The 24,722-nt window shown below is 35.2% G+C and overlaps 1 protein-coding gene across 1 annotated transcript; it reads left to right on the top strand.

Moving 5' to 3' along the window:
• The first annotated feature begins 6,892 nt into the window (after nt 1-6,892).
• LOC105420167 (peroxynitrite isomerase Rv2717c-like) lies at nt 6,893-23,069 on the top strand. The gene is made up of 3 exons (XM_011622760.2): nt 6,893-7,029; nt 20,004-20,072; nt 22,590-23,069. The coding sequence occupies exons 1-3, from the start codon at nt 6,940-6,942 to the stop codon at nt 22,707-22,709; spliced, it is 279 nt and encodes a 92-aa protein (XP_011621062.2). The 5' UTR covers nt 6,893-6,939; the 3' UTR covers nt 22,710-23,069.
• Nucleotides 23,070-24,722: the final 1,653 nt, after the last annotated feature.

Raw genomic sequence — 24,722 nt, 5'->3', positions numbered from 1 at the left:
AATGGAATTGATTTCTTATTACCAGATTTTTTTTTTTTAGTTAATCTCATCAAGGCTAACAAGAGGCTAGCACATGGTTGGCATGTTCCATCACTGTACTTAAGAAGTTTCACCCATGGTAGAAGAATAAGGTTCTTATAACTGGGTCCCTAGTTTCCTTATCCCTTTCCCTTCTGTTAATTCCATTTCGACCGTAATTGATGTCATCATACTTGTACTTTGGCTCTATCAGACATATGACAAGTTTTCTTTGGACGATTTCTCTCTATATCGGGCAAGCTCCTCCCTCACCAGCAGGGACCTTTCTTTTGATTAGGCACCGATAGGGATTCATTCCTATAGGGATTACTCCTTTAGGTATCGATGAGTCCTGTAATCACTTTGAAAGACCATGTTTTTATTTGAAATTCTTTTAAAGACCATCTTTTCTAATCATGTTTGAATTCCACCTTGTCAACCCCTATTCACCAATTATTAGTTATTGCATCAAAACCCTTAGAACTTTTTTTTGCAAGTATAGGGACTTCATTTTGTGCTTGTGCTTTAGTGATTTATTTGATATGAAGATATGAATTGATATGATTTCTATAGATAATGCAGTTGTGGTGCAAAGATGCCTGAAAAAAGGGGGGAAAAAAAATCCTATCAAGCATAATCTGTATTTGATTGTATGAAGCTTCTCAAACTTGTATAGACTTTTTGTATTAAGCATCTCAAAATCCTTTTTTCTGTGGGACGACGTCAAGGGCAAAGCGTCATCCTTATGTCAACATCAGATGGGGTGGCTAGGGGCCACAAGTTAGCCCATTTGAGGCCATGTGTGGCCCATTGGCCACTTAGGCTGGTGCGAAGGGCCCCCAGTCCTTAAATGGAATTTTTGAAAACAATATTTGTAGCCCATTTTAAACCACATAAAATATAGATAAAATTTCTAAAGATATTTAAAATTCATTTTCAACTTATTTTGCAAAAATAAATTAACTTGGGCTGTCAAAAAAATATTTGAAAGAAATTAAGCACCTTTAGAGTTTGAATTCATAAAATTAGGGCGCTCTATGTCCTTAACCCAAAACCCACAACCATTTCCTTGAATAGACCCAACGAAACCATGACCCACAATCTTTGTAGGGGCTCGAGGCTCGTGCTTGGTCCATTAAAGCTTATCGATTGATGGTCAGAATTTTGTAATCTTAGTTGACTGCAGGTGCACCTCAAGGACAAGTATATTGCGCATTTGTGATCGTAGTCAGAATCAAGCAAACAAGTGACGGTGCATGATTTCTCTCTTAGCAAATGTGCACATCTCTAACCTGGTATATCACCTGGAGAGGCAGCTTCCCATTTATGCTTCTCTTATAGGAACATGCCATAAGTTAGTTGGAAATAAGTCGAGGCTTTTTCCGTTGCCCTCACAGGCAACCAACCTATGCGGGATATCCTTTCCCCCGACTTTTATCTCATAGAGATATCCCTTCTCTTGATCTCTCACAGGCATCCCTATGCACCGAGATTAGCCTTCGATATCTAGTTCTAGGTTCACGCTAACCTTGACCATGGGATAACCTCAAGCCTCATGGTACCCCATTGAGCTTGTGAACCAAAACCCATGGTTAGGATTTGACTTAAGAATATTGAAAGATATTGTGTCAAGGCCTTGAGAGACCACATAAATCCAACAACAATTCCACTCTATATATTGTAGTTTTCTAAAGCTTTACATTTTGTTTTTTCCCTTATTCTCCATATAATGGAAAGAAAGCACAAGCGAAGCTTTAACCCCATTCGTCTATTAATTATTAATCTATTTGTTATATGATTACTGTTATAATATTATAAATAAGAATAAGTTTTTAGAAATGTTTTTCTGGTAGTAGGCTTATTTATGTCAAAGTAGTTAAATATGACATATGTTTGAGCCTTTCATGACATCTTAATAGCTTTACTATGTTATAATACTTTCTGGGCTTGCTTTGATTACCAATTCAATCGAGGCTATAATTAATTTTAGCAATCCATGAACACTGATTTAAGCCTAAGTCAACATGTGCGCTATATGTCCTAGTTGGATTATTATCGTTATGATGCTTCAACATAAGTCAACATGTGCACTTTATGTCCTAGTTGGTTTATTAACGTTATGATAGTTCACTAGTTATAAACGTCCAATAATATGTACAGACGTGACATTTATGCAAATTATATTTCCTTTATAAAGAATATGTGATATGGTAGCCTGTTATGAAGATGAATATTGAGAGCTCCTTGTTTTCTTTTAATTGTGTTTATATCCTGAAGAACTTATTTGTCCTTCTTTTCACTTAAAGGGTACTTTTATATGTAAGCTAAGTTTATCATTTACATTAAGTGGAGGTTAGTTGTCTTCCATGTGACTTTCTCTCTTTCTAAAAGTCTCTTCTTTTTCTATCTAACCAAGCTTTTTTTTCTCTCTCTTGCTGTCTATTTTCTTCTCTTTCCTTCGTTCCTTAGTTGTTGCTGTAGTTCGAACTCGGTATCAAAGCTCGGTTGCTTTGAGAACTTTCTTTTGTAACCCTTGAGATGTGATTTGGCCATGAGTCGATCTCCAAAAGGCATATCGCTAGAAACATTTGATCTGAAGGGAAAAAGGAGGTATGAAATCCTAGATTTGGAAAAGAAGTATAGAATGCAGAATCAAAAACCCTAGATCTGTTTGGTATAGTTCGATGGTGCTAAAGTCTGTTGTTGGACCCCTTAAATGGATTGAACCCTTGTTTGTGAGTTGTGAACTTAGTCCTTTTTGAGATCTCTAGCATTGATGATCTCGGGTCCCTGTTCGAAGTATTTTTCAGTATCTGGCTCTGCTGATCAATGTGTTGGTGTTTTTTAGCCTGTTTGTGGTCAATATGGTCTAATATGAGTGATTCAAGCCATTCTTCGACCTTCACTAATACTCCACATTGTAACCTCCAATATGCATGTCCATGGAGATAGCCCTAGTCTCCATATTACTACTGTCAAATTCAATGGGTTGCCAATGGGTTCACTCAAACTTATGGAATAGACTATCAGGAGACATTCACTCCTATGGCTAACATGAACTGCATTCGGGTCGGTTTGTCTTTGGCAGCTAACATGGAGTGGCTATTACATCAACTGGACATCAAGAATGCATTCCTTCATGGGAGGAAGAAGTGTAAACGGTTCCCTTACCTGGATTCAGGGCTCCTGGATATGAGGGAAAAATGTGTAGATTGAGAAGGCTATTTATGGAATAAAGAAGTCTACTTGAGCTTGGTTTGAAAGGTTTAGTGGTGCGTGGAGATCAGTTTGGACCAATGGTTTAAAAAACGGATCGGTGACCCGGATCGAGCTCCCAAAAAACCGATCCGGATCGGCGAATCTGCGATCCGGGTCGGAATCGGGTGAATCGGTCAGAATAAAGCTTAAAAAAAATCCGAAAAAATTATTAAAATTCATTATAAATATTGCTTTTTAGGAATTCAATAAGAAATGAGGGTACTCCATTAAGAATTTTCATGTTTTTGAATGAATATGCGAATATTGATATGTTCTTTCCCTGCATGAACTGCCATTCAGCATTTAATTTACATCACACAAAAGGATAAACATAGAATTATCATGGAATAAGTATATCAACATACATGGACTACAATAAAGCATAAAATTAGTAACATATGATCTAAAAATAAAATGATAGACGACGTTATTGTTCTTCTTGGTCACGCTGGTGCCATTGATTGAATTCGTTTAACAATTCATTGATTCGATCTAAAAACGAATCATCGATATTAGCAGGCGTCTGACTATTCCCAAATCCCCGAGTGTTAGTGTTTTGTTGTGTTTCCAATCTAAAATCCCCGAAGATTGTCCATCCTTCATGCTCACCTGCACTGTCGTGCTCATCCCTACACTGTTGCTGTTGGGATCGCCGATCCGGATCGGTTTTTTGGAAGCTCGATCTGGGTCACCGATCCGTTTTTTAAACCATTGGTTTGGACCATAGTTAACAAATCGGCGACTAATCGTCGATTTTTTTTAAAATTCGGCATTGTTTTGAAAAACGTTTAAAACGTCGTTTTTTTGAAAAGTTCGTAAAAAAACGTGTTTTTTTATTAAAACGTTAAAAACACGATTTTTTGGAGAACGAATTAAACGGACCCAAAAAAACTCATTTTTACTTGTATTTTTTTAAAAAAAGAAAAAAAAATTCCTGACATGTGTAATTTCTTAAAAACGTATTATTTTCATAAAAAAGAAATCCTAACACAGAACACTCATGTTCTCGCAAATTTTATAATCTTCATGTTCCTGAAAAAACATAGTATTTCCATCAACAAACCTAATCTTCATGTTCCTGCAAATTTCATAATCTTCTTGCTCTTGAAAACCCCCATCCCCAAGAAACCCATTTGATTTTCTCTCTCTAACAGAGAAATCCCCCATCCCCAATTTTGAGCTTTTTCCAAACTCACAAAGCAAAACCTCCATCCCTAATTTTGAAGAAGCATACCATGCTTTCAATGAAACGCAGGTCTTTCAAAGACCTTGCTGTTCTATCGAGCTTCCTTATCAGTGAGATCAGGGGAGAAGAGAGTTCTATCGAGCTTCTTCCTGCTCAGGTCTTCCAAAGCCTTGCTCCATTTTTTTTCCAAAAGTCTTCAAGTTTCACAAATGGTCTTGAAAAGCGGTTTTCAATGAAAACAACTATATAAAGTATAAAGTAATCTTTATATTAACCATAGTTATAAGTGATTTAACCATAGTTAATGCATTTATTGATAAAAACAAAAATTGTGTATTTTTTTGAGTATATTGATATTTGCTAAAGTATTTAAGTAGATTTGGGTTTTTAAAGTAGATTTTGGGTATGTTAATATTTAAGTAGATTTGATATTTGTTGATATTTAATTGTGCCTGTTTTTTTTTTTGGGTTTGGTGATATTTAAGTAGATTTGATATTTGTTGAAGTATTCAATGTGAAGATTTATATGGTGTATGTGGGGTATGTTGATATTTAAATATATTTGATATTTCTAAAAAAAAAAAATTGTGCCTTTTTTTGGGTATGTTGATATTTAAGTAGATTTGATATTTGTTGAAGTATTTAATGTGAAAATTATATGGTGTACTTTTTTTTGTTTTTTTAAGTAGTTGTGATCTTTGTTAAATTATTTAATGTGAACATTTATATCGTGTATTTTTTTTTTGGTATGAAGTAGTTGTGATCTTTGTTAACTTATTTGATTTTTTGACTCCCATTGTTTTAGCCTAGTCCGATTTATTGGCGATATCTTTACATGAAGTATTTTTACCGATCCTTATTTTTTATCCGACTTTTTCATCCGACTTTTTAAAATAAAAATGATTTTTTCCCGATTTTAAGGTAAGCAGATTTATTGAAAATCCCTGACTTGCTAACTTTGGTTTGGACTCCACATGACTCACTATCTCTCTTCTCTCAAAGTGTCTCTCCTTCTCTTTCTTCCTACCCAAGCTTTTGATCTCTCTTTGTCTTTCTCTCTCTCTGTCCCTCTCTATTTTTTTCTTTTTTACTTCTTTCCTGGTTGCTGCTGTATTTTTAGCTTAGCCCAAATATAATTTGATGTATGTTTTTAATTTTCGAATGTTACTTGTCAAGTGTATTGCATGGAGCTATAGAAGCTTAATCACTTACAATGATGACGATGTATATTATCTCGATTTATACGAAGTCCTTCAATGAAATTTTCGAGTTATAAAGCAAGATCAGTGCATAACTCAGTAACTCAGGCACGGAATCACCTGAGTCACTTTAACCTAGCACCAACAGAGTCTGGAAGTTGCTAAATCAGCAAACTACCCAGGTATAGAACTAGCCTTGGCCAGTTCTTTATCAGACTTGGCAAGATCTCGAGTCACTTACAGGTTCAGACAACTTTTTTTTGCTTCCGGTGGCAAAAGGCAAGGATGAATTAAACATACTTTAGCGAACATTGGTATTAAGCCCCCAAATTTCATCTCTAGGGGCATTTTAACATACTTCAACTAACATTGGTATTAAGCCCCCAAATTTTTTCATCTCTAGGGTCGTCTATGCGAGAGATTAACCAAATTTCACAGATTTGAGAGGATTCAAGGGTGTCATTTTTCAGTTTAAAAAAAGCTTCAATGAACCTCTGATCTTCTAAATCCAAAAGCCTCACCCCAAAATACTTTGGGGGTTCGATTTTGTGGCCTTTGTGGGTTGGTCTGCTACTGATACTTGCTTCTATATAGTATTGTATGTAAAGTTCCAATATTTTTACCTCAAAGTTAAGTTTTTTGGGGAATTAGTGTAAATATCCTTTATTTTATGTGGTATTTAAAAGATGGTCCCCATTTTACATGATTTATACTCCTGTCCGCTTTTCTCTCATTTTTTATATTTTTCCATAAAATAACCTTGGTTTGGAACTAGAAGTTTTAAATCAGGTCTTGTCTTCTTTATCAATAGATACATTCGAAAATTTAGGTTCCGAACCAACTTTTTGGTAACTAAACTGGTTCAGAACTTCAAGCTCCGAACTGGTTAGTCTGTCAAAAAATTAAGTGTAACTTGGAGCGCTCTCTCTTAGAACTTCAAACTCCAAACTGGTTATTCTGTCAAAAAATTAAGTGTATCTCTCTCTCTCTCTCTCTCTCTCTCTCTCTCTCTCTCTCTCTCTCTCTCTCTCTCTCTCTCTCTCCAGTCTTTGTGGGGAATACACTTGAGTCCACTCAGACTTGGCTGAGTAACTTGGCTCTGGCAATGTTTGAGTCCAATGCCCGAGCCTAGTTATTGAACATTGGGCAAAATTGAGTTGTTTGGACATATGCCTATGCATTCTAGATCATCTAACAAGAAATTTTTGCAATGAATGTCTAGAACAGCCTGTTATAGCTTATGCTCAAAAAACATGGAAATTAGCTTCTGGGGAGAACATGCATGCTGAGAGTGGTTATTGGCGGCCAAAGGTTGACGGGTCAATTGAAGTTGTTATTGCTCAAAGTACTGGTCTAGTGGAGGTCCAGGTAACTCTTGTTTCCTTCAGATAAGTTCTGCTGTTTGTAGTACAAGAACATGAAGGAGTCCAAGTGGACTTCTGCATTTCAAAATTTTCTATCTTGGCAATACTGGATTCTGAAACAAAAATGTGCTCTTAAACTATTGAGTCCTGAGATAAGAAAAAAAATTAAGTGACAAATTTGTTGTATTCATTACTCTAAAAATTATGGGGTGTTGAGGTTATTGATATGCTATCATAAGCTGAAGCTTTTAGATGACCTGTCACTGAATTCATGAATCAATTCATCATATATTATAATTATTGTATCTTTTGCTTAATTTTATTTGTTTGCAGCATGCAAAGTACACTTTTTCCATGTGCCTAGAACTTTAGTGAAATCGTTTCCCTTCCATACGTAAAATGCAGCATAGAATAGGGGAAGATTAACAGCGAAAGGTATTGGAGTAAACGAGGTCAATCCTCAGCGTGATTTTCATCTCTCAACGAACTGTGATTCATATAATCTCTGTTAAATTTCTAGTTCAGCCCCTCTGGAAGTATTTTAGTATATGGAGTTTTGAAATTGCACAATCCAGAGTTCAATTATGGTTCAATGAGTTGAGTTGCTTTATCACCATAGGAAGAAAATAATTTAAAAGGAGACCTGCAATGGGAGCAAAGGAGTAAAGTGATTTTCCCAAAAGCTTCCTATGTATGGGATACTCCAAGTGATTCGGCGTAAGACTCATCTATACTAGGAGACACCTTGGCCTAATTAAAACTCATGGTCCCCTCTATGCATGCCTTTCTCCAGCTGTTGCTGTGTCTATAGTTTGACGTTTCTGGTATGTTCTTAATCCTATCATTTTCCTATATTTCTGCTCAACCTTTATCTGGCTCTTAGGGTTTTCCTCTCTACTTGGACCCTATTATCTTTTTTAAAATTCTTAGGTCTTCCATTTTACGTCGGTATTTTTTTTGTTAATCTCATTGCATCTACTTGCTGCACTTGTCAAGAGAATGTCAAACCCGAGGTTCTTACACTGTATAAAAGGGAAGCTCTTGTTGGCCGTACTTGAATAGTTGAATCTTGCTCCCTAAAGGCAAGCACCTTCTGTATCAGGAGATGCCTTAGCCTGAGTAAACCATGGACAAGGCACGCAGCCCTTACTCTAGATTCGCTACCATCAGTGCAGCTTTTTGACTCAATGCATCAATAGAAGGAATGCAAGCTTCCCACACCCGTCTCTCTCTATGCACCCATTTCTATCTATGTGGGCATCCATACGCACACACATATGGGTGTGTATAATGTGGTACACTAGGCCGATATTGTACATGTGGTATTGCAGAAAAAACACCTCGTTAAGAGGATTTCTATGATCTAAAGCTTTTCAAAACATCTTAGATTCATCTTTTGACAAATTTAATTATACGTATGTTCTCTTAGGACCTTAGATCTGATTGTCCAGCAAATGGATGGTGCGGGTCATATCTTATATGAGTACCTGATTTGTGCTCCAAATCATTTTCTTTCTTAGTTTGATTTGTGAGATAAACAAAAGATGATTTGAGAGATTTGTGGACAACCAGATCCCCTGACGTGGTGCTTTGGTGATCACCAAAATTTCTTGTGTGCGCATGTGTGTGACAATTTTATTATCATCATCATTTAAGTATTTTCCCAATTATTTGGGGTTGGCTACACATAACTTGGTTTTCTATTTTGCTCTTTCAAAAGTTAATACCCTCAGTGAAACCATAAGTCTCCATATCTTTTCGGACTTCTTCCAACCATGTTCTTTTGAGCTTACCCCTTGTCTTTTTCGAGCCTTTTATTTTAACCAACTCGTACCTCTTAACAGGTGCTGTACTGGGCTTGCGCTGCATAGGGCTAGCCCATTTAAGTTACTTTCTCTTATCTTATCACTTATTGGAGCCATATCTAAGTTCTCCCGAATATATTCACTTTCAAATTCTATCACTTGTCTTGCCACTCATCCATCTCAATATCCCCATCTCAGCTACACTCATTCTATGGCTATGTTGTTTCTTGACTGCTAACATTTTGCCCCATAAAGCAAAACTGGTTTCACAATTGTCCTATAGAACTTCCCTTTCAGCTTCATTGGTATGTGACGATCACATAAAAGTTTGGTTGCACATTTCCACTTCACCCACCCAACTCTAATTTTATCTGCGGCATCTTCTTCAATCTCCATTTTCCTAGAGTAATGACTTGATGTTGTAAGTATGCTATTTTTTTATATTTCTTGGCCGTCAATTTTAACTTCTATTATTACTTAATTTGTATTCCACATGTCTTAGTCCGGCTAATTTGAAAACCTTTAGATTCCAGAACATCCCTCCCAAGTTCTAACTTTGTGTTGGTGTGGCTTGGGGTCTCATTAATCAGAACTATGTTGTCCGCGGTATCTCATCTGGTAACTACCTAGTTAAGTCATCCATAATTAAGACAAAGAGGTATGGGCCCAAAGCTGACTCCTGATGTAAACTTATTGTCACTGAAAACTCACTCGTCTCTCTACTAGTTTCTCACACACTAGTTAGCACCCCCTCGTACATATCTCTCACCAAGTCAATATTGTATCTGAAGACTCATTTCTTTTCGAATACCCACCAAATTAAACCTCGAGGTATGCAATCATAAGCTTTCTCTAAATCAATAAAGACCATGTGGAGGTCTTTTTCTTTCGCCCTAAACTTCTAATCGGTTGCCTAAGTAGGAAAATAATTTCAATTGCCTATCTGACATAAACCGAATTGGTTTTCTGATATACTCGTTGTGTGCGACAATCTTATCTACTTAACAAAATGCAAGTAGGTTATCCTTTTTCTTTGCATGGTAGAACACATTGATTAAAAAATTGGTGAGCTAACTAGGTAATGTCCAAGTTGGCTGGGACCCAATGGGTTACCGGTTCGGTTCTTGCCAAGAGTTGGACGAGTTGGTCCCATAACCCCTGTTTTTCCCTCGCATGAAAAAAAGAAAAGAAACATTTTAGCTGTAGTTTTGGACTTTTTTTGATCAATTATTGGTCCTTTCATCTATAACATCATTCCAATCACTCTTTTGAGCATTAATCCATCAATTTCAGGGTGGAACAAGATTAGGTAGAAAATATTCTGATTTCGGTTAGGTTTTATCATCCAAATTGCGTTTTTTTGTGCGTTAAAACCCAAATCTTCCATTCTTACCAGTTCTCCCTCAAATTTGAACCAAACAATTGGAAATTTGTTTAAAATTGTTTGTGTTTGAGCTCACTAATGAACCGTTAAACAAATTTTCTGGATGGATGACAAACTTACAAGAGATCTATTGTCAAAGTTGTCAGGTTTTACTGGATAACAGTTCATTTGAAAAAGAGGCTAGGATTTTCTAGAAAAGTATGAAATTTGGAATTTTTAAGCATCAATTTGTGTGGAATTTTTATCTAGAAGACGGTAAGATTGATTAAACAAGGTATTTTATTTTTGCAATTAAGACTTGTATTTCTTTTGATCTTTTTTGTTTTCTTTCTTTATTTTCCTGAAAATGGGTCTTGGATTTTTTAATAAAATCTGAAAATTTTGCAGATTTTATTGGGTTTTTTATTTTATTTTATTTTATTTTAAATTTTTTTTTTATGTGCTTTAGGATGTGTTAGGAAGGTTTAATTTATGTTGATCTTTTCCCTCCTTTCGAATGAAAATCATTTTTTTTGGTTGGTTCTCTATTTTTCCAAAAATGGTTCTATCATTTAAGAAAAACATAAATCTTTGAAAGTATTATGTGTAATTTTTTAGGGGCTTTTGTTCTAGATTGTGTTAAGAAAGGTTTAAATATTTTTTTGTTGATTTTTTTCTTTGATTTATGATGAAATTTATTTTTTTTGCTATGTTTTATATGTTTTTGAAAAAGTGCCACGAAGTTTTGAATAATTTTAATGTAAATAACTAAATGTTAACATCATTTTTCTTATTTTTATTTCTGTGCTAGATTGTGTTAGGATTGCTTTAGATAAAATTTTTATTGTGTCTCTCCCTAATTTCTAGTGAAACCTTTTTATGTTTGCTCAATTCTCTATTTTCATGAAAATATGCTTGGATCTTTGAAGAATTTTTTTTGAATATTATGTTTATGTTTTTTTTTTTCAATGATTAAGTTTGATTTCTGTTTGCATGGTTCAGTATATTTTTGATGGAAAAAATCTCTATTTTTCTGAAAATTTATTTAATACAATTTATCTTTAATTTTCATGTGTGCTTTTTGGGTGATTCAGCAATTAATATTTGTTCATGTGGAAATTCGGTTATATTGTGAATTTTGTATTGCTTTTTAATCATAACTAAGGTGCATTTCTCAAAGATATATAATTTTTAGATTGTATGTTTTAACTTGTTTGTATATGATACTGATATTCTATCAACAATATGGCTCTCGCTATTGAATTTTTTTGCAGTTTTTACTATGAAATGATTGCATGGCACTCAGGCAGCAACTAGAATCTAGTTATTCACATGTATTTCACAATCCCCTTTAAATATACCACTTATTTATTAAATTTTTTCAACTGACCAACTAAATTTTATTTTTGATAACTTTTGAATATTTTTTTTGGAAATTTTTATAATCTTAGGATGGTCGATGAATTGGTCCATGTTGGCTGGCTCACCAAATCGAATTGGATCCAGCTGGTGGATGGTTCGGCGACCCACTCTGATTTTTTGAACATTGGTAGAGAGGAAACTTTTAGCCCTTTGCATGTATTGAATATCATAACATCCTAAAAGTATTATGAATAAGATTTTACTAAAGAATGTACATAAAATGGTTGTAGTTTGAGACGGTTGCCTATAAAAAAATGTTTACTAAAAAAGCATTAAACTCTAGTCTCTTTCTCTCTGTCTTGTCTTTGTTATCCCATGCATCTCGGAGGTTTAGTACTTGTGAGGTTTTCAAACTGGGCTCAGTTGAGGAACTCGCCACATGTTGAGTTACTTGGGCATCTTCAAGTGAGGTTGTGCAAAGCCATGCAATAGCCACAAGAAAATGAATAGAAAATTGGAAAAATCACAAAAAAAAGGAAAAATTTAAATATGTTAAAAAAGATAATAAATACAGGCAATGAATAAGGAATGTAAACTATGAAAAATGAAACTCATATGACAATATTGGGCCCCACTTACAGAAACTACTTGATAATCCAATTTGACATTATATAATTTAAAATTTTCTGTTATTATATTGCTGAATCAAATGAGGCCTATGAAACTCCACTCCACATAAGTGAGTAAGCATCAAGAGTAAAGATAACACATTAATTTGCAATATAGGTACAAAATACACCAATACAGGTTGATAGTCTCTCAACTGCAGGCTTCCCATAGAGAGTGTTGCGCTACAAGTAATATGGGGACTCTTCATTCATTCTAGTACTTCCATGAGTATCATAGTTATACGTAGCCCTTGGTGTCAGGGAGGGGTTCCCTCCTAACATTTCTATGATGTCTGGAGCGGTCCTTATGTCTTCGGTATGCATGTCGGCGGCTTGCAACCCAAAGTCATTAAGGCTTGTCCAACCTTCATGCTCATTGCCACCCTGGCTCTATTACTCACCACTGCCTTGGCTCTGTTGGCTACCATCTTGGCTATGTCACCTAATAAGTTGGGTTTGCTGCCCAACATCTCCGCCCTACCTTTCCCCCTTTCTACTAGAGGCCCCACCATCTTGGCCTCCTCTGCCTCCTGTTGTGTCACCTTCCCCTCTTTTGGGATGTCATTTGGATCATCTGCAAGGCTTCAAGGATCTTCATGTTGATTGGTGGCTCTTCTTGTTTTACCAGCCATTCATATGCTGGATTCGCCTGGAATATGTAATCCAAGTTGATGGGATTGTAATCCATTTTCTCACTCCTCAACAGCCTCCTCCTCAAGTTCAGGTTGTAGTGCATACAAGCGAGCTTGTGAAACTCATCAATTTTCAGCATGTTCTATAGGAATGTACTCCAATTTCTCTCATACATTGTGGCAAAGCAAGGTTGGTTTAGGATCCTGATTGCAATACTTTGTGAGTAAAGGTGTAGTTTTCATGTGTATCCCACCATACCTTGTTTAAACAAGAGGACAGTCAACCACGTTGGTTAATGGTTATAATAGGATTTGACAATCATTTAAATATGAATACTAACTTTGTTCTAATTTTCCTTCTTGTCTGCTTGCTAGATTGGACCCAAATTTCCCTTGTGCATAGGTAGAGAAAGCAACCTAAAACAACAAACAATAGATTTAAAATTTAGAAACTACAACAGGCCAAAGAGAGACTGTTGCACAATTTAAAGTTCTTGAAAAGACTTCCTTCTCTTAAGATTCAATTTGGTCATCCTCATCTGGCTCTAACCTCTCAATACATTATTTTACCCCTTCCATGCTCTTAGGATGCTCACTCTGACTAGGTAGATAGTGATAAGCCGGGCTAAAGAGGAAAACTAGGTACATTATATTGTCATTGTATAGGTAAACATAATAACAAGATTTGACTATAAATTAAACTTCAAATTTAAATTTAGTTGTTGCATGGATGTGGTGGTGCAGTGGGCTAGTCCTCTTCTCATCAAAGATGGCCCATACCTTGATATAAAATCTATAATGGGCTTCTATTCCCAACTTCAAACGATACAACGCCTCAATTAAGAAAATGCACAACAGGCTTGACATCTGATTCAACCATTCTTAGGATATGTACAAGCGAGATGGTGGCAGCAACTATCTGCCTGCATTTATCCTAGAATCTATGGTTATCAATGATTTCATCCAACTTGCTATCGCCGTGAGTCATTGAGATTTGTGCATGAACCCATTCCATTGAAGCCACCATCATCTTCAATCTGGATTACTGGTCTAGTATTGACTTTAATGTCACGTATGGGTTGCAAACCTTGTAATAGCGTGCATGACGAGCCCCCTTTTATAATGCTGTCTCATCAAGCAAAGAACAAAGGAGCGATTATATATGGATTGTGTTATCTTATTTCCTTGATTGTATACAAATTGTGTAAATCTTATTCCCTTGGGCAAAGGTCAGGAACGAGTAAAATGTCTTCTAATTGAGGTTGATCTAAAGGGCTCGTGCTAACCCCCCCCACACCAAGTACTACGTGTTGGGACCATGTGGATGACTACTTAGGCTCCTGCTATTTATCATGTATGTCATCTATGTGGGCATGTTGTCTATGCTTCTCTTCTATTTGGGCCCTTTTCCTCTTAGTCATTTCTGTTTGGGCCCTCTTAGTCATTTCTGTTTGGGCCTCAAACTCCACCTCCTCATCCTCACCCTCCCACAAGGTGCATAATATCCATCCCTATCTTCTCAAGCACCATTTGCCTCTGTACCTTGTTTCCCTTTCCAATCTATCTTTTTCTAGTTTCTTTTGTGCATCTAGTGTGCTTCAAAAGTTTTAGATATATTTTTAATTCGTTTTTTTTTTATTTCTATATCATTATATATATAAACATGTTGGTTTGCTGTTGATGCCTTTAGCATGTCTTCTCTTGTAGGTTTAGGAGATAATGAGGATTTAGCATGGCAGTATGGGGGAAGCTGCCAGAGAAGGGTAAGAGATGGCTGAACTGTAGGCATTGCCGTAAGGCCATGAAAGGCAATATTAGTCGCCTTCAACATCACCTCGCCCACATTCAAGGTGATGTGTAGAGACTTGTCCTAGTCTGCGTACAACAGTGAGGGAGGAGATGACGCGATCTGCATATTTAAAAAGAAACTATTTGCAACAAGAAGATAAAAGATATATCCAAACTTTTTTTTTGAATTAAATACCGCTTTTAAAATGGCCAAAGCATTCTAATTGATAGGAAAAATTATTAAGCTACAATAATAAATAAATGTTAGAAACAATAAATCAAAACATCACAGTTAACAATATAAAAAAGAAGAAGGAAAGTAACAAACTCAAATCCGATATAAAAACTTCCGTATATGAATTATCATCGTCACAGCCATTTTTCAACTAATTGGGGTCAGCTACATGAATCTTAGCCCGCCATTCTGCTCTATTAAGGGCCATACCCTTAGTGAGGTTATAAGTTCCCATATCTTTTCTCATTACTTCCAACCTTGTCCGTTTGAGCATACCCCTTGCCCTTTTTACGCCTTTCACTTGAACTAACTCGCACCTCCTAACAGGTGTTGTACTGGGCCTGCACCACACATGGCCAGCCACCTAAGTCTCTCATCTTATTGCCTATTAGTGCCACACTTAAATCTTCCTAAATGTATTCATTTCAAATTCTATCCCTTCTCGTCTTGCCACTCATGCATCTGTACAAACCTCATGTCCACTACATCCATTCTATGGGTATATTATTTTTTTACCGTCTAACATTCCTCCCCATAGAGGAAAACTGGTCTCACAGCTGTCCTATAGAACTTTCCTTTCAACTTCATTGGTATGCGGTGATCACATAAAATTTTAGATGCACATCTCCACTTCGCACATGTAGCTCTAATTCTATGTGCGATATCTTCCTCAATCTCTTCATTTTTTTAGATTATCGCCCTAAATTATCGAAAGTACGCTCTTTTTAGTATTTCCTGGCCGTCAATCTTAACTACTTCCATGTCTCTATTCTTATTATTACTATACTTACATTCCATATACTGTCTTTGTATGGCTAATTTTAAAACCTTTAGATTCTTGAGCATCCCTTTAAAGTTCTAACTTTATGTTGACGCCGCTTTAAGTCTCATCTATCAAAACTATGTCATTTGCGAAGAACATGCACCACGGTACCTCATCTTGTAGGTGCCTAGTTAAGTCGCCCATATGCTGATCTTTGATGTAGACCTATTGTCATTGAAAACTCACTCGTCTCTCCACTAGTTGTTCTTACACTAGTTAGCGCTCCATCGTACATATCTCTCACCAAGTCGATGTTGTGTCTGGATATTCCTTTGTTTTCCAACACCCACTAAGTTAAATCTCAAGATATTCTATTATAAGCTTTCTTTAGATCAATAAAGACTATGTGGAGGTCTTTTCATTTGCCCTAAACTTTTCAATCAGTTGCCTACATAGAAAAATAGCTTAGGTTGTTGACCTCCCTGGCATAAAACCGAGTTGGTTTTTCGATTTCTTGCCTTAAGTCTTTGTTCAATAACTCTCTCTCAGAGCTTCATAGTGTGGCTCAATAAGTTTGATCCCTTGATAGTTCGCACAATTCTATATGTCTCATTTGTTCGTGTAAATAGGTACAATAGTACTTTTCCTCCATTTGTCTGACATTTTTTTGTTCTCAACACCTTGTTGAACAACTTGGTCAACCAGTCAATGCTAATCTCCCCCTTGTACTTCGAAACCTCTATCGAGATACAATGCGGTCTTAAAGCCTTTCCTATATTCATCATTTTCCAAGATTCTTTCACTTCCGATAACCTAATCCTACAAATGTATCTATGACCTTTGTCTTCATTTATGCCAATGGTTCTTTCTACCGTCATGTTCTCATTGTGTTCGTCATTAAATAATTTTTGAAAATAAATTCTCGACCATTCGTTGACCTCTTCATCCGTCACCAAGACCATTTATCCTCACTTCTAATGCATTTTATATGGTTTAGATCCCCACACTGTTTCTCTCTCATTTTTGCTAATTTGAAGACATCTTTCACCATTTCTTCTTCCCAATTTACTGTGTAGATTATCATATGCCTTAAATTTAGTCTTATTTACTATTTGTTTAGTGTTTTTCTTAGAATTTAAATTTTTCTAAGTTTTGATCATTTCTATTATCCTTCCAAGTTTTATAACATGATTGTTTTTCACTAATGGCCTTCCGAACCTCATCGCTCCACCCCAAGTTTCTTTATCGGAATTTCTTTTGCCTCTAAATTCTCTTAAAACGTCTTTTGCCACTTTCTTAATATAGTCAGCCATCTAATTCAACAAAATATTGACCTCATGTTCAGAGTTCCATTTTTTTTTTTTAAATAATTTATCCCTAAATAAGTCCATTTTCTTATTTTTAAAATTCCAAAAACAATTAACTTGTTGAAGTCTTCCTTTTAGAGTAAATTCCACTTACAAAATAATTGAAGTGCGCTAGAGGCATAAATAAAATTGAAAATGAGTGCACATAACTATTAAAACATTATAGATGCATGTAATTTTTATCTTTATCTATGAGTAAAAATCTATCCTGCATAAATTGAATATTATGCATTTTCTTTTGATAGATTGCAAAAAAATGTAATAATAACTAAAAGAGTAATAATCCTATAGGACCCTCCCCCACCCTTGTGTGTAGGACCCCAAAAGATCACCATTAAAGTTGGCACGGATCTCTAGAAAAGTTATCACATAGGTGTGAGACTTGACTTTTCTAGAGATCCGTACCAACTTTAATGGTGATCATTTGGGGTTCTACACACATGGGTGGGGGAGGCTCTATAGGATCATTTCTCTAACTAAAATAATACTAGATCAACCAAAATTATTCATTATTAAGGTAAATTTATGAAGGAATTATCTACAAAGATCTTTTATACATGGAGGTCACAATCATTCCCACTCATTATATGTCAAATTGGATGGCTTCGGGTGAGTCATGAAGTCCGAGAATTTTTCTTTTGAAACTTTATGTCTATTCAATGTTAATCTTACAACCACCCATTTTGAAATTTAAGGGACAAGAATGATTGTGACCTCCACATACAAAGATAAATGGTCTCTTTGTAGACAATCCCATTTATGAATTTAAAGTGAAAGAAAAGAGAAAAGGCATTTACCTGGAATTTCGAGCAAAACTCTTGATTCCCATATATTCATGCTCAAATCAAATTTACACCTCTAAATCCCCTCAAAGCTTCCTAAGCCAACTACAATGAAGCCACTAAACTAGTTTTGACCTTCTACTTTGTATTGGGAGATCTGAGCACTTGAATATTTTGGATGAAAAGAAATTCCAAATTTTCAATCTCTCAAATCTTGAACTTTTTTTTCTTGGGGTGTTTTTTGTGAAAAACATGCAATATGGGTGGATTACCATTCCAAAGGTAGGCTTAGATATCAAATTCCATCAAATTGAACCATCCATTGTAAACAAATCACAATTTTTAATTTCAAATGGCCAAAATTTATAATCTCTCAAATTCTTTGGATTTGAGGTTTTTTCTCAAATCCAATGTTCCGAATTCAAATTTTTGCCTCAGTAACATGGGCAAGTCTGAATGCTCCTCATTACCTTGAATGCTTACTTATGTTCCATAATTTTGTAAAAAGGACCATGGTTTGAGGTTGACGGACAAGTAATTGTTCTTGTGGCAAAAAGTTAAAAGAGCTGAATATTTTTATATGCTTAGAGACTACCACTACCAACGTGATACTTTTAGGATAGTGGCACTCTTAAGGTACTTATAAAAGTCAAATGATATAATGTAAAAGTGTAATGCGACTAAAATATAATGTAGTGTATAACATAATGTAATGTATAATAACATTATAATATATTATGTTGTGTCTAAAGCAAAAATGTAGTGTTATTGATAATACCAAAATATAATTGATTTTTTATTTACATGTCCATGTCCTATATAACATGATAAATATGAGATATTTGGATAAAAATAAAAGATGTAAAGACACAAAATGTATCCTTATAAAACATAGGATAGACTAATTTTATGTAATGTATGCCATAGTTACTCGAATCTCTCACCAAAGGTTGCGATTCCGATTCTAAACCCAGATTTAGAAATTTCAACTAGGAATCTTCTCGGAATCCGTTTCTATGAAGTCTAGAATCTTGATTCCAATACTTATAGAATCTCACTTCCAATATTTGTTAGTTTTTTAATTCCACAATTGGTGAATCTCGATTCTACACTAGTTGAAATTGATTTCCACATTTACCGAAATTCTACCACTTCCCCCTTTTTTTTTTTTTTTTGCTTTTTTTCCCTTAGAAGTAATGTTAAGTTTTCAAGGCATCAAACTACTCAAGCTACGTTCAATCCCAAGCTACACAAGCTAGACACTCAATCCCAAGCTACAAGGGGTGATCATCTTTTTTGGCATGAAATTACCAGAAGAAACCAAAGTGGAGATCCACATTCTCTACTTAATTCTTTAAGTATGCATTGTATTCATCTAATGGAGAGATTGCAACTCCAAGATGTTAAAAATAATGTAGTACAAATAATGTAAACATGCATGTATGGCATGTCGGTCAATGAATGGCATTGAGAATGTATTGTTTCCTCCTTAGTTTCCTCTCGATTCCTAAAATATCGGAATCTCGATTCCATATATGAAGGAATCTCGATTCCATATTGGTCAAACTCAATTCCAACTAGGTTGGAACAAGATTCCAAAGAGCAAGGAATATCGATTCCATCTATGTAGGGATCTCGATTCTATGATGGTTGAATCTTGATTCCTAAAAATCGGAATCTCGTCCTCCACGATTCCTCTTGTATAGACGTCGATCCCAAAATAGGAATTTTCCAGCCAACAGTGATTCCTCGCTTCCAATTCCTACATTGATTCAGTTTCCGAATCGCTTTTGGAAACTATACTGTATTTTTATGTATTAGTTGTGTACTGCACTATTTATTATGAAAACCAAATATGTTCACATGCACCCACAGACACATGGATGATAGTTGTATATATCCTTCATGTTAGATATTATGATAAATGCTGTTGCTATTTGGATGTCTTAGACTAAAAATTTGAAATTACTCCTTTCATGGAACTGAAATTTCTTAGATGAGAATCCTACCAAACATATTCTAGTTTGTATCGAAATGCAAGTTCATTTGGTTTTCTTGGAAACATAGATGGCATTACTAAAAAACAATCTAGGTGCTATATTTGCAGCAGAGATTAGTGACTATTGTGGTTGATATAACTGTTAGGTGCATGAATTAATGTGATTAGAGCTCCTAATGGTCCTTGAGTAACAACATTCTCCTTTGTTTTGCAGAAGGGGACATATGATGCTGAGAAGAAGATGGTACAGCTTCAAAGCGAACTTATAGGGAATGCCACAAAGGTAATCCCTGCCATGAACTTGGGAGTACCCGTTTCTAATTACTTATATGCTATAGAACAACTATCTTGATTGTCAAACAAGTAAGATCGCAATTCTTTATGTGTCAATATTTCCTTTTTGGAGCTAACTATATTTGATGGGACATACTTTCCCTCCATCATCCAATCCATTGGTTGAGCAGATGACCCTTATGACTATAGAGTTTTGATTAAGTTTCGGCGAAGTTGCTCAAAGATGGAAGTCGCCCTTGGCCAGTATGATCTACTTGGGCAAGTCCGAGTCAACTCACCTAAGTTTGCCTCAAGTCATCCAAGATGCCCAAAAAAGTACTTTAATTTTTGTAAATTATGAACTTTAATAAAATATAAGAAAAAAAAAAACATAAGAAATAATAAAAATATATATAACAGAAAATTGATATTGAATTTAAATTAGATCTATCAAGAATAAATCAATCACAAGAATTTAAACTGAACGAATTGAAATTTAGCCAACATTTTCAGGGCTGAACCTCTAATCTCTGTGCACTGAGTGAATCGATGCCTCCAGTCTTTATCAAACCATCCTCAAACTCTTCCCAAGACCAGATTTAGGGTCCGAGTTTGGATTTAATCTATCGGAGCTTGTGAAAATTGGGGGTGACTGTAGAATATAGAATTAAAATTTTGCAAATCTGAGTTTTTGTTTTTTTTTTTTGAGCTACATGCCTATGATTGGATAAAAAAGGAAAAAAACCCAAAAGCAGGCTTTTCGTCGGGAATCGATCAATAATTGTGAAGAAATCACAAATTGTATAAATTAATCAAAACCTTCGTTGAAATCTTTGATCTCTTTTATTCTATTACGTATGATGATTGTTATAAAATTTGATATATCTAGTGGATAGAGATCATACTAATCGAGTGAATAGGCAAAACGTTTGGGCTGAAATGGCTGTCGATCATAAAAAATGAAAAAGAAGGGGATGGATATCCCTCACTAATGTTTCGATTTCAGTATTGAACTTGGGCAAATATTGATGATTTGTCGAGTACTCAAAAACTCACCTGACTCTGACGGTGCTTGGGTGAGTTGTTATAATAAATTGGCCACATTGCTGTAGAATTCTATATATCCCCGAGTTGGAGGATTATGGGCCCAAGCGACTTGGCCAAGTCTGCTCTTGCAAATACTGGGTGTGATGATAATATGGATTATACAATCCTTTCTTTTGATTTGTTTGTGTTCGTGTGGTCCCATTATCCGAATGGACTGAAATAATTTTGTGCGGTCCCATGTCTTTCAATTCCTCTTTGAACTACAATACTATTAAACGTTGTGAAATTATGCTGTGATCGCTCTTCCTTAAACTACTCAAATTTTGTTTAACTTCGTGAATTTAGTAATCATGAAAGCTTAGCTAATTTCAGATATGACTTACCTCTTGGAAGCTGCTTTTTCAAGTCTGATTCTTGGACATATCATGGATTATGTCTATCTTTCAAGTAGGTGTAATGTGCATCTAAACATTAAAAACATAAAATGCATATCTAGGTTATCCACTGTCACTGGAATGTTTTTTTTTTTTTGAAACTGGTAACTGTTATTACTGGAATGTCTTTGGCAGGAGTTTCTCAAAAAACCGATTCATATCTCAGGCATATAAATCCTAGCAACTTTCAATTCCCTTTTATGCAAACCTAGTAGATGATCTTTTGGAAGGAACAGTGATCCCAATGCCATTACCATTGTGATTTTTGTGAAAATTGAAAAACCTCTGATGATTCAATCCATAGATTTTCAAGAGATTGGACTGTCAATTTTCTAGATTTTCAAAATTTTTCATTTTTCACCATCAATACCTGGTTGGCCTAACCGATTGTATATGAGAATACTGGTTGAGCAGGGGTTGGGTGCTTCCCGTTGTCCCAGATCTCCCCAGACCCATGCAGTTCTTTTTTTTTGCTCCAATCAAGTTGGACATGCGTAGTCCTCCTAATGTTCATTAATAGCTATAAATACTGCGGAGTAGTGGACCTTTTCAAGATTTTAGTGAAGATAAGGCATCTCTAGTTTGCGCTTGCGTTGGGGCTGTGAATCTTTCCTTCTTGCCAGAGGCTTCTGGTAGATTTTTATGGCAAAGCGCTTGTGTTGCTTTGAATCATTCTTTTGATTTTGTGAAAATAAATTCGATTGCAATTTGAAATGTTTATTTTGTTGCCTACTCAAGCTGTTCTTCTGGGCTTCTACTCGATCATCCTTTGTCGTGTGTACTTCATGTATATTCTTCTACTTTGGCATATTGCTACTCTAAGGTGGACCCCCTTGTTAAAATGTGATTTGTAAGTTTTTTAAAATAATCAGCAAAGATGCATATTAAAAAAAAAAAAAATGACGAAGAAAGATAGACTTGTTTTCTTTTTTTTTGAACGGAAGAAAGATGACTTGTTTGTAAGCATATTAATACAAAAAGAGCAAACGACATGTGGAAATTGGAAGTGATGAATGTTGCTTTCTAACAGATTTTACCATTTGCAGGTGAGAGAAATAACCCGAACTTTTGAGTTTATCAGTGGAGAACTAGTTTACTTTGTTCAGATGGCTACAAATTCAACAACTCTACAGCCGCATTTGAGAGGACTGCTTAAGAAGATATGATTGTTCATCTTTGTCAACAGAGGACCCGTTTTCGACCTTTTCCTAACCTCTTTGGAGCATTTATGCTCCCCATGTACTCCCCTCCCCCCTAAATCACAATTTGAAGAAGATGATTGAGAGTTGGCGCCTTATCTATTCTTCGTTTAGGCTTGGTTTGATAATTTTTTTACTATTTCACAGAGAATTCTTGAGAATACTTGGGGTTCTAGAAACATCTGAAAGTTAGTGCAATCACTTTCTCCGTTTTGATAATTTCCATGGGAAAGCGAAGCAGTTTTCCCTAAAACTTGTCTGAAAAATTGGTGTAGTAAGTTTCATATGGAGAACTGTTTTTTTCAATAGTGCGATATTAAAAGTTTATTGTAAATTTGTAAATTACAATTTATTGGAAATCGATCTCAAAAGTATGTGTAAACTTTGTTGGTTTTCATATAGCTTGATAAATTTATCAAAATTTCTACAAAAATGATCAGTCCATTTTGAATTGAACCAAAAAATTATTGAATCCTATAAATATTCATCAATTTATGTGTTATTTAAAAATTTTAAAAAGGGAAAAGTTTATATAGAGCTCTAAACAATCAAATTAGAGCCCACATCAAAAATTTCACTAGAAGAAGTTATTTTGATGTCCAAATATCTTCAAATTGATCATCTTGATCTCAAGATTCATGAACATGAGAAAAAAATGAATTTCAAGTTTTGGAAATGGTTGTATCCGGTCTAGTTGACTTTGGTAGCCCAATTATGAATCCTTGTTGTGGTATGTGGGTCATGGTAATTGTTGGGCCAATTTAAGAAAACAAGTGTGAATTATAGTCCACATTAGAAGATAGAGTGCTTCAACAACGTTATAAAATCTTAGACTTAGATGTATTCGATTATCACCAAAATTATTTGGTTTTAATTATTTTGATGTTTAATAATTTTTAGATTGATTATTTGAAGTTTTATGAGTTTTTGGATATTTTATTTTTACAAAACAAATTTATAAAATAAGAAATATTCAATTTTAGTATTTAAATATTCAAAGGAATATAAAATTTAAGTATATCTTCCAAAATCTAAAAATGAATTTTATTATTTTTAAAATTCATAGGAGATTTGAGAGCCCATTAGGTACCTCAATGGGAAGTGCGTCTGGGCCCCACTAGGGCCTCTAGATGGCACACACTACTTATTTTGGATTATGTATTAATTGAGATCATGTCTTGTTGACTAAGATAATCTTGTTGACTTAGTCAATTAAAAACAAGGTATGCTTTATGGAATCTTAAGGAGTTTAGACTCTTAAAAGGAATATAAATAAATAAAGAGATTTAAACAAAAAGAGATATTATCTCATATTTTCCATAACTTTAGTACTTGATGGAATAAAGCTCGGGAAGTTAAAGGATAACGTTTTGTATCATCATTTGGATCATGATGATTGATCTAAGGTTTGAATGACTCAAATCTCTTACCCCACAGGTCTTCTATGATCAATGGTATAGATAAATATATAAGGATGACTATTCCCAATGAAATTTTGATTATTTGAGAAGTCTATATGTAAAGCACCCTGCATCTCTCATTCTCTGCACAAAATACCTCCCTTCTTTTCTCTTTGATCTATGTTGAAGGTGGTACACTACCCTTGGTTCTTCTTCTCTCTCTCTGTTAAGGTCTCATCTCTCCTTTAAGAGATAAGGGGCACGCCCCATAAGAGATCGAAAGAGGGGGCATGCCCCACTTAGTTCAAGAAGGTGGCACGCCCCACTCAAATTGTTCTAAGGCATTGAGGCCTTGACCATATTTGTAGCATGCTCTCACATTTGGGGGATAACTTGAGCTTTCTCATACTTGGGAGATTCGAGATAGACCATTTGATCTGGTGCGCCAATGGAGGAGGAGGCCCGGTGTGGGGTGTTCTAAGTTCCGTTGAGGTAATTATGTTTTGCAGTCTATTTATTTCTTGTCATTTCTTATTCCAATAAAAGAAAGTTGTAATTAGTGGAAGTAAGTGAGAAGCAC

Source organism: Amborella trichopoda, chromosome 2 (assembly GCF_054954075.1).
Source record: "Amborella trichopoda isolate Santa Cruz 75 chromosome 2, AtrichopodaSantaCruz75HAP2 v2.0, whole genome shotgun sequence".
Lineage (NCBI taxonomy): Eukaryota > Viridiplantae > Streptophyta > Magnoliopsida > Amborellales > Amborellaceae > Amborella > Amborella trichopoda.
Note: the sequence above shows the minus strand (reverse complement) of the source record. Positions and strands in the feature narration are given on the sequence as shown.

What these genes read in the sequence shown, in the direction of transcription:
- LOC105420167 (XM_011622760.2), top strand. Translation starts at nt 6,940, where the DNA reads ATGCATGCTGAGAGTGGTTATTGGCGGCCAAAGGTTGACGGGTCAATT. An exon ending in CTGGTCTAGTGGAGGTCCAG is followed by an intron (nt 7,030 to 20,003) that starts GTAACTCTTGTT and finishes TTTGTTTTGCAG; the next exon opens with AAGGGGACATATGATGCTGA. An exon ending in TTATAGGGAATGCCACAAAG is followed by an intron (nt 20,073 to 22,589) that starts GTAATCCCTGCC and finishes TACCATTTGCAG; the next exon opens with GTGAGAGAAATAACCCGAAC.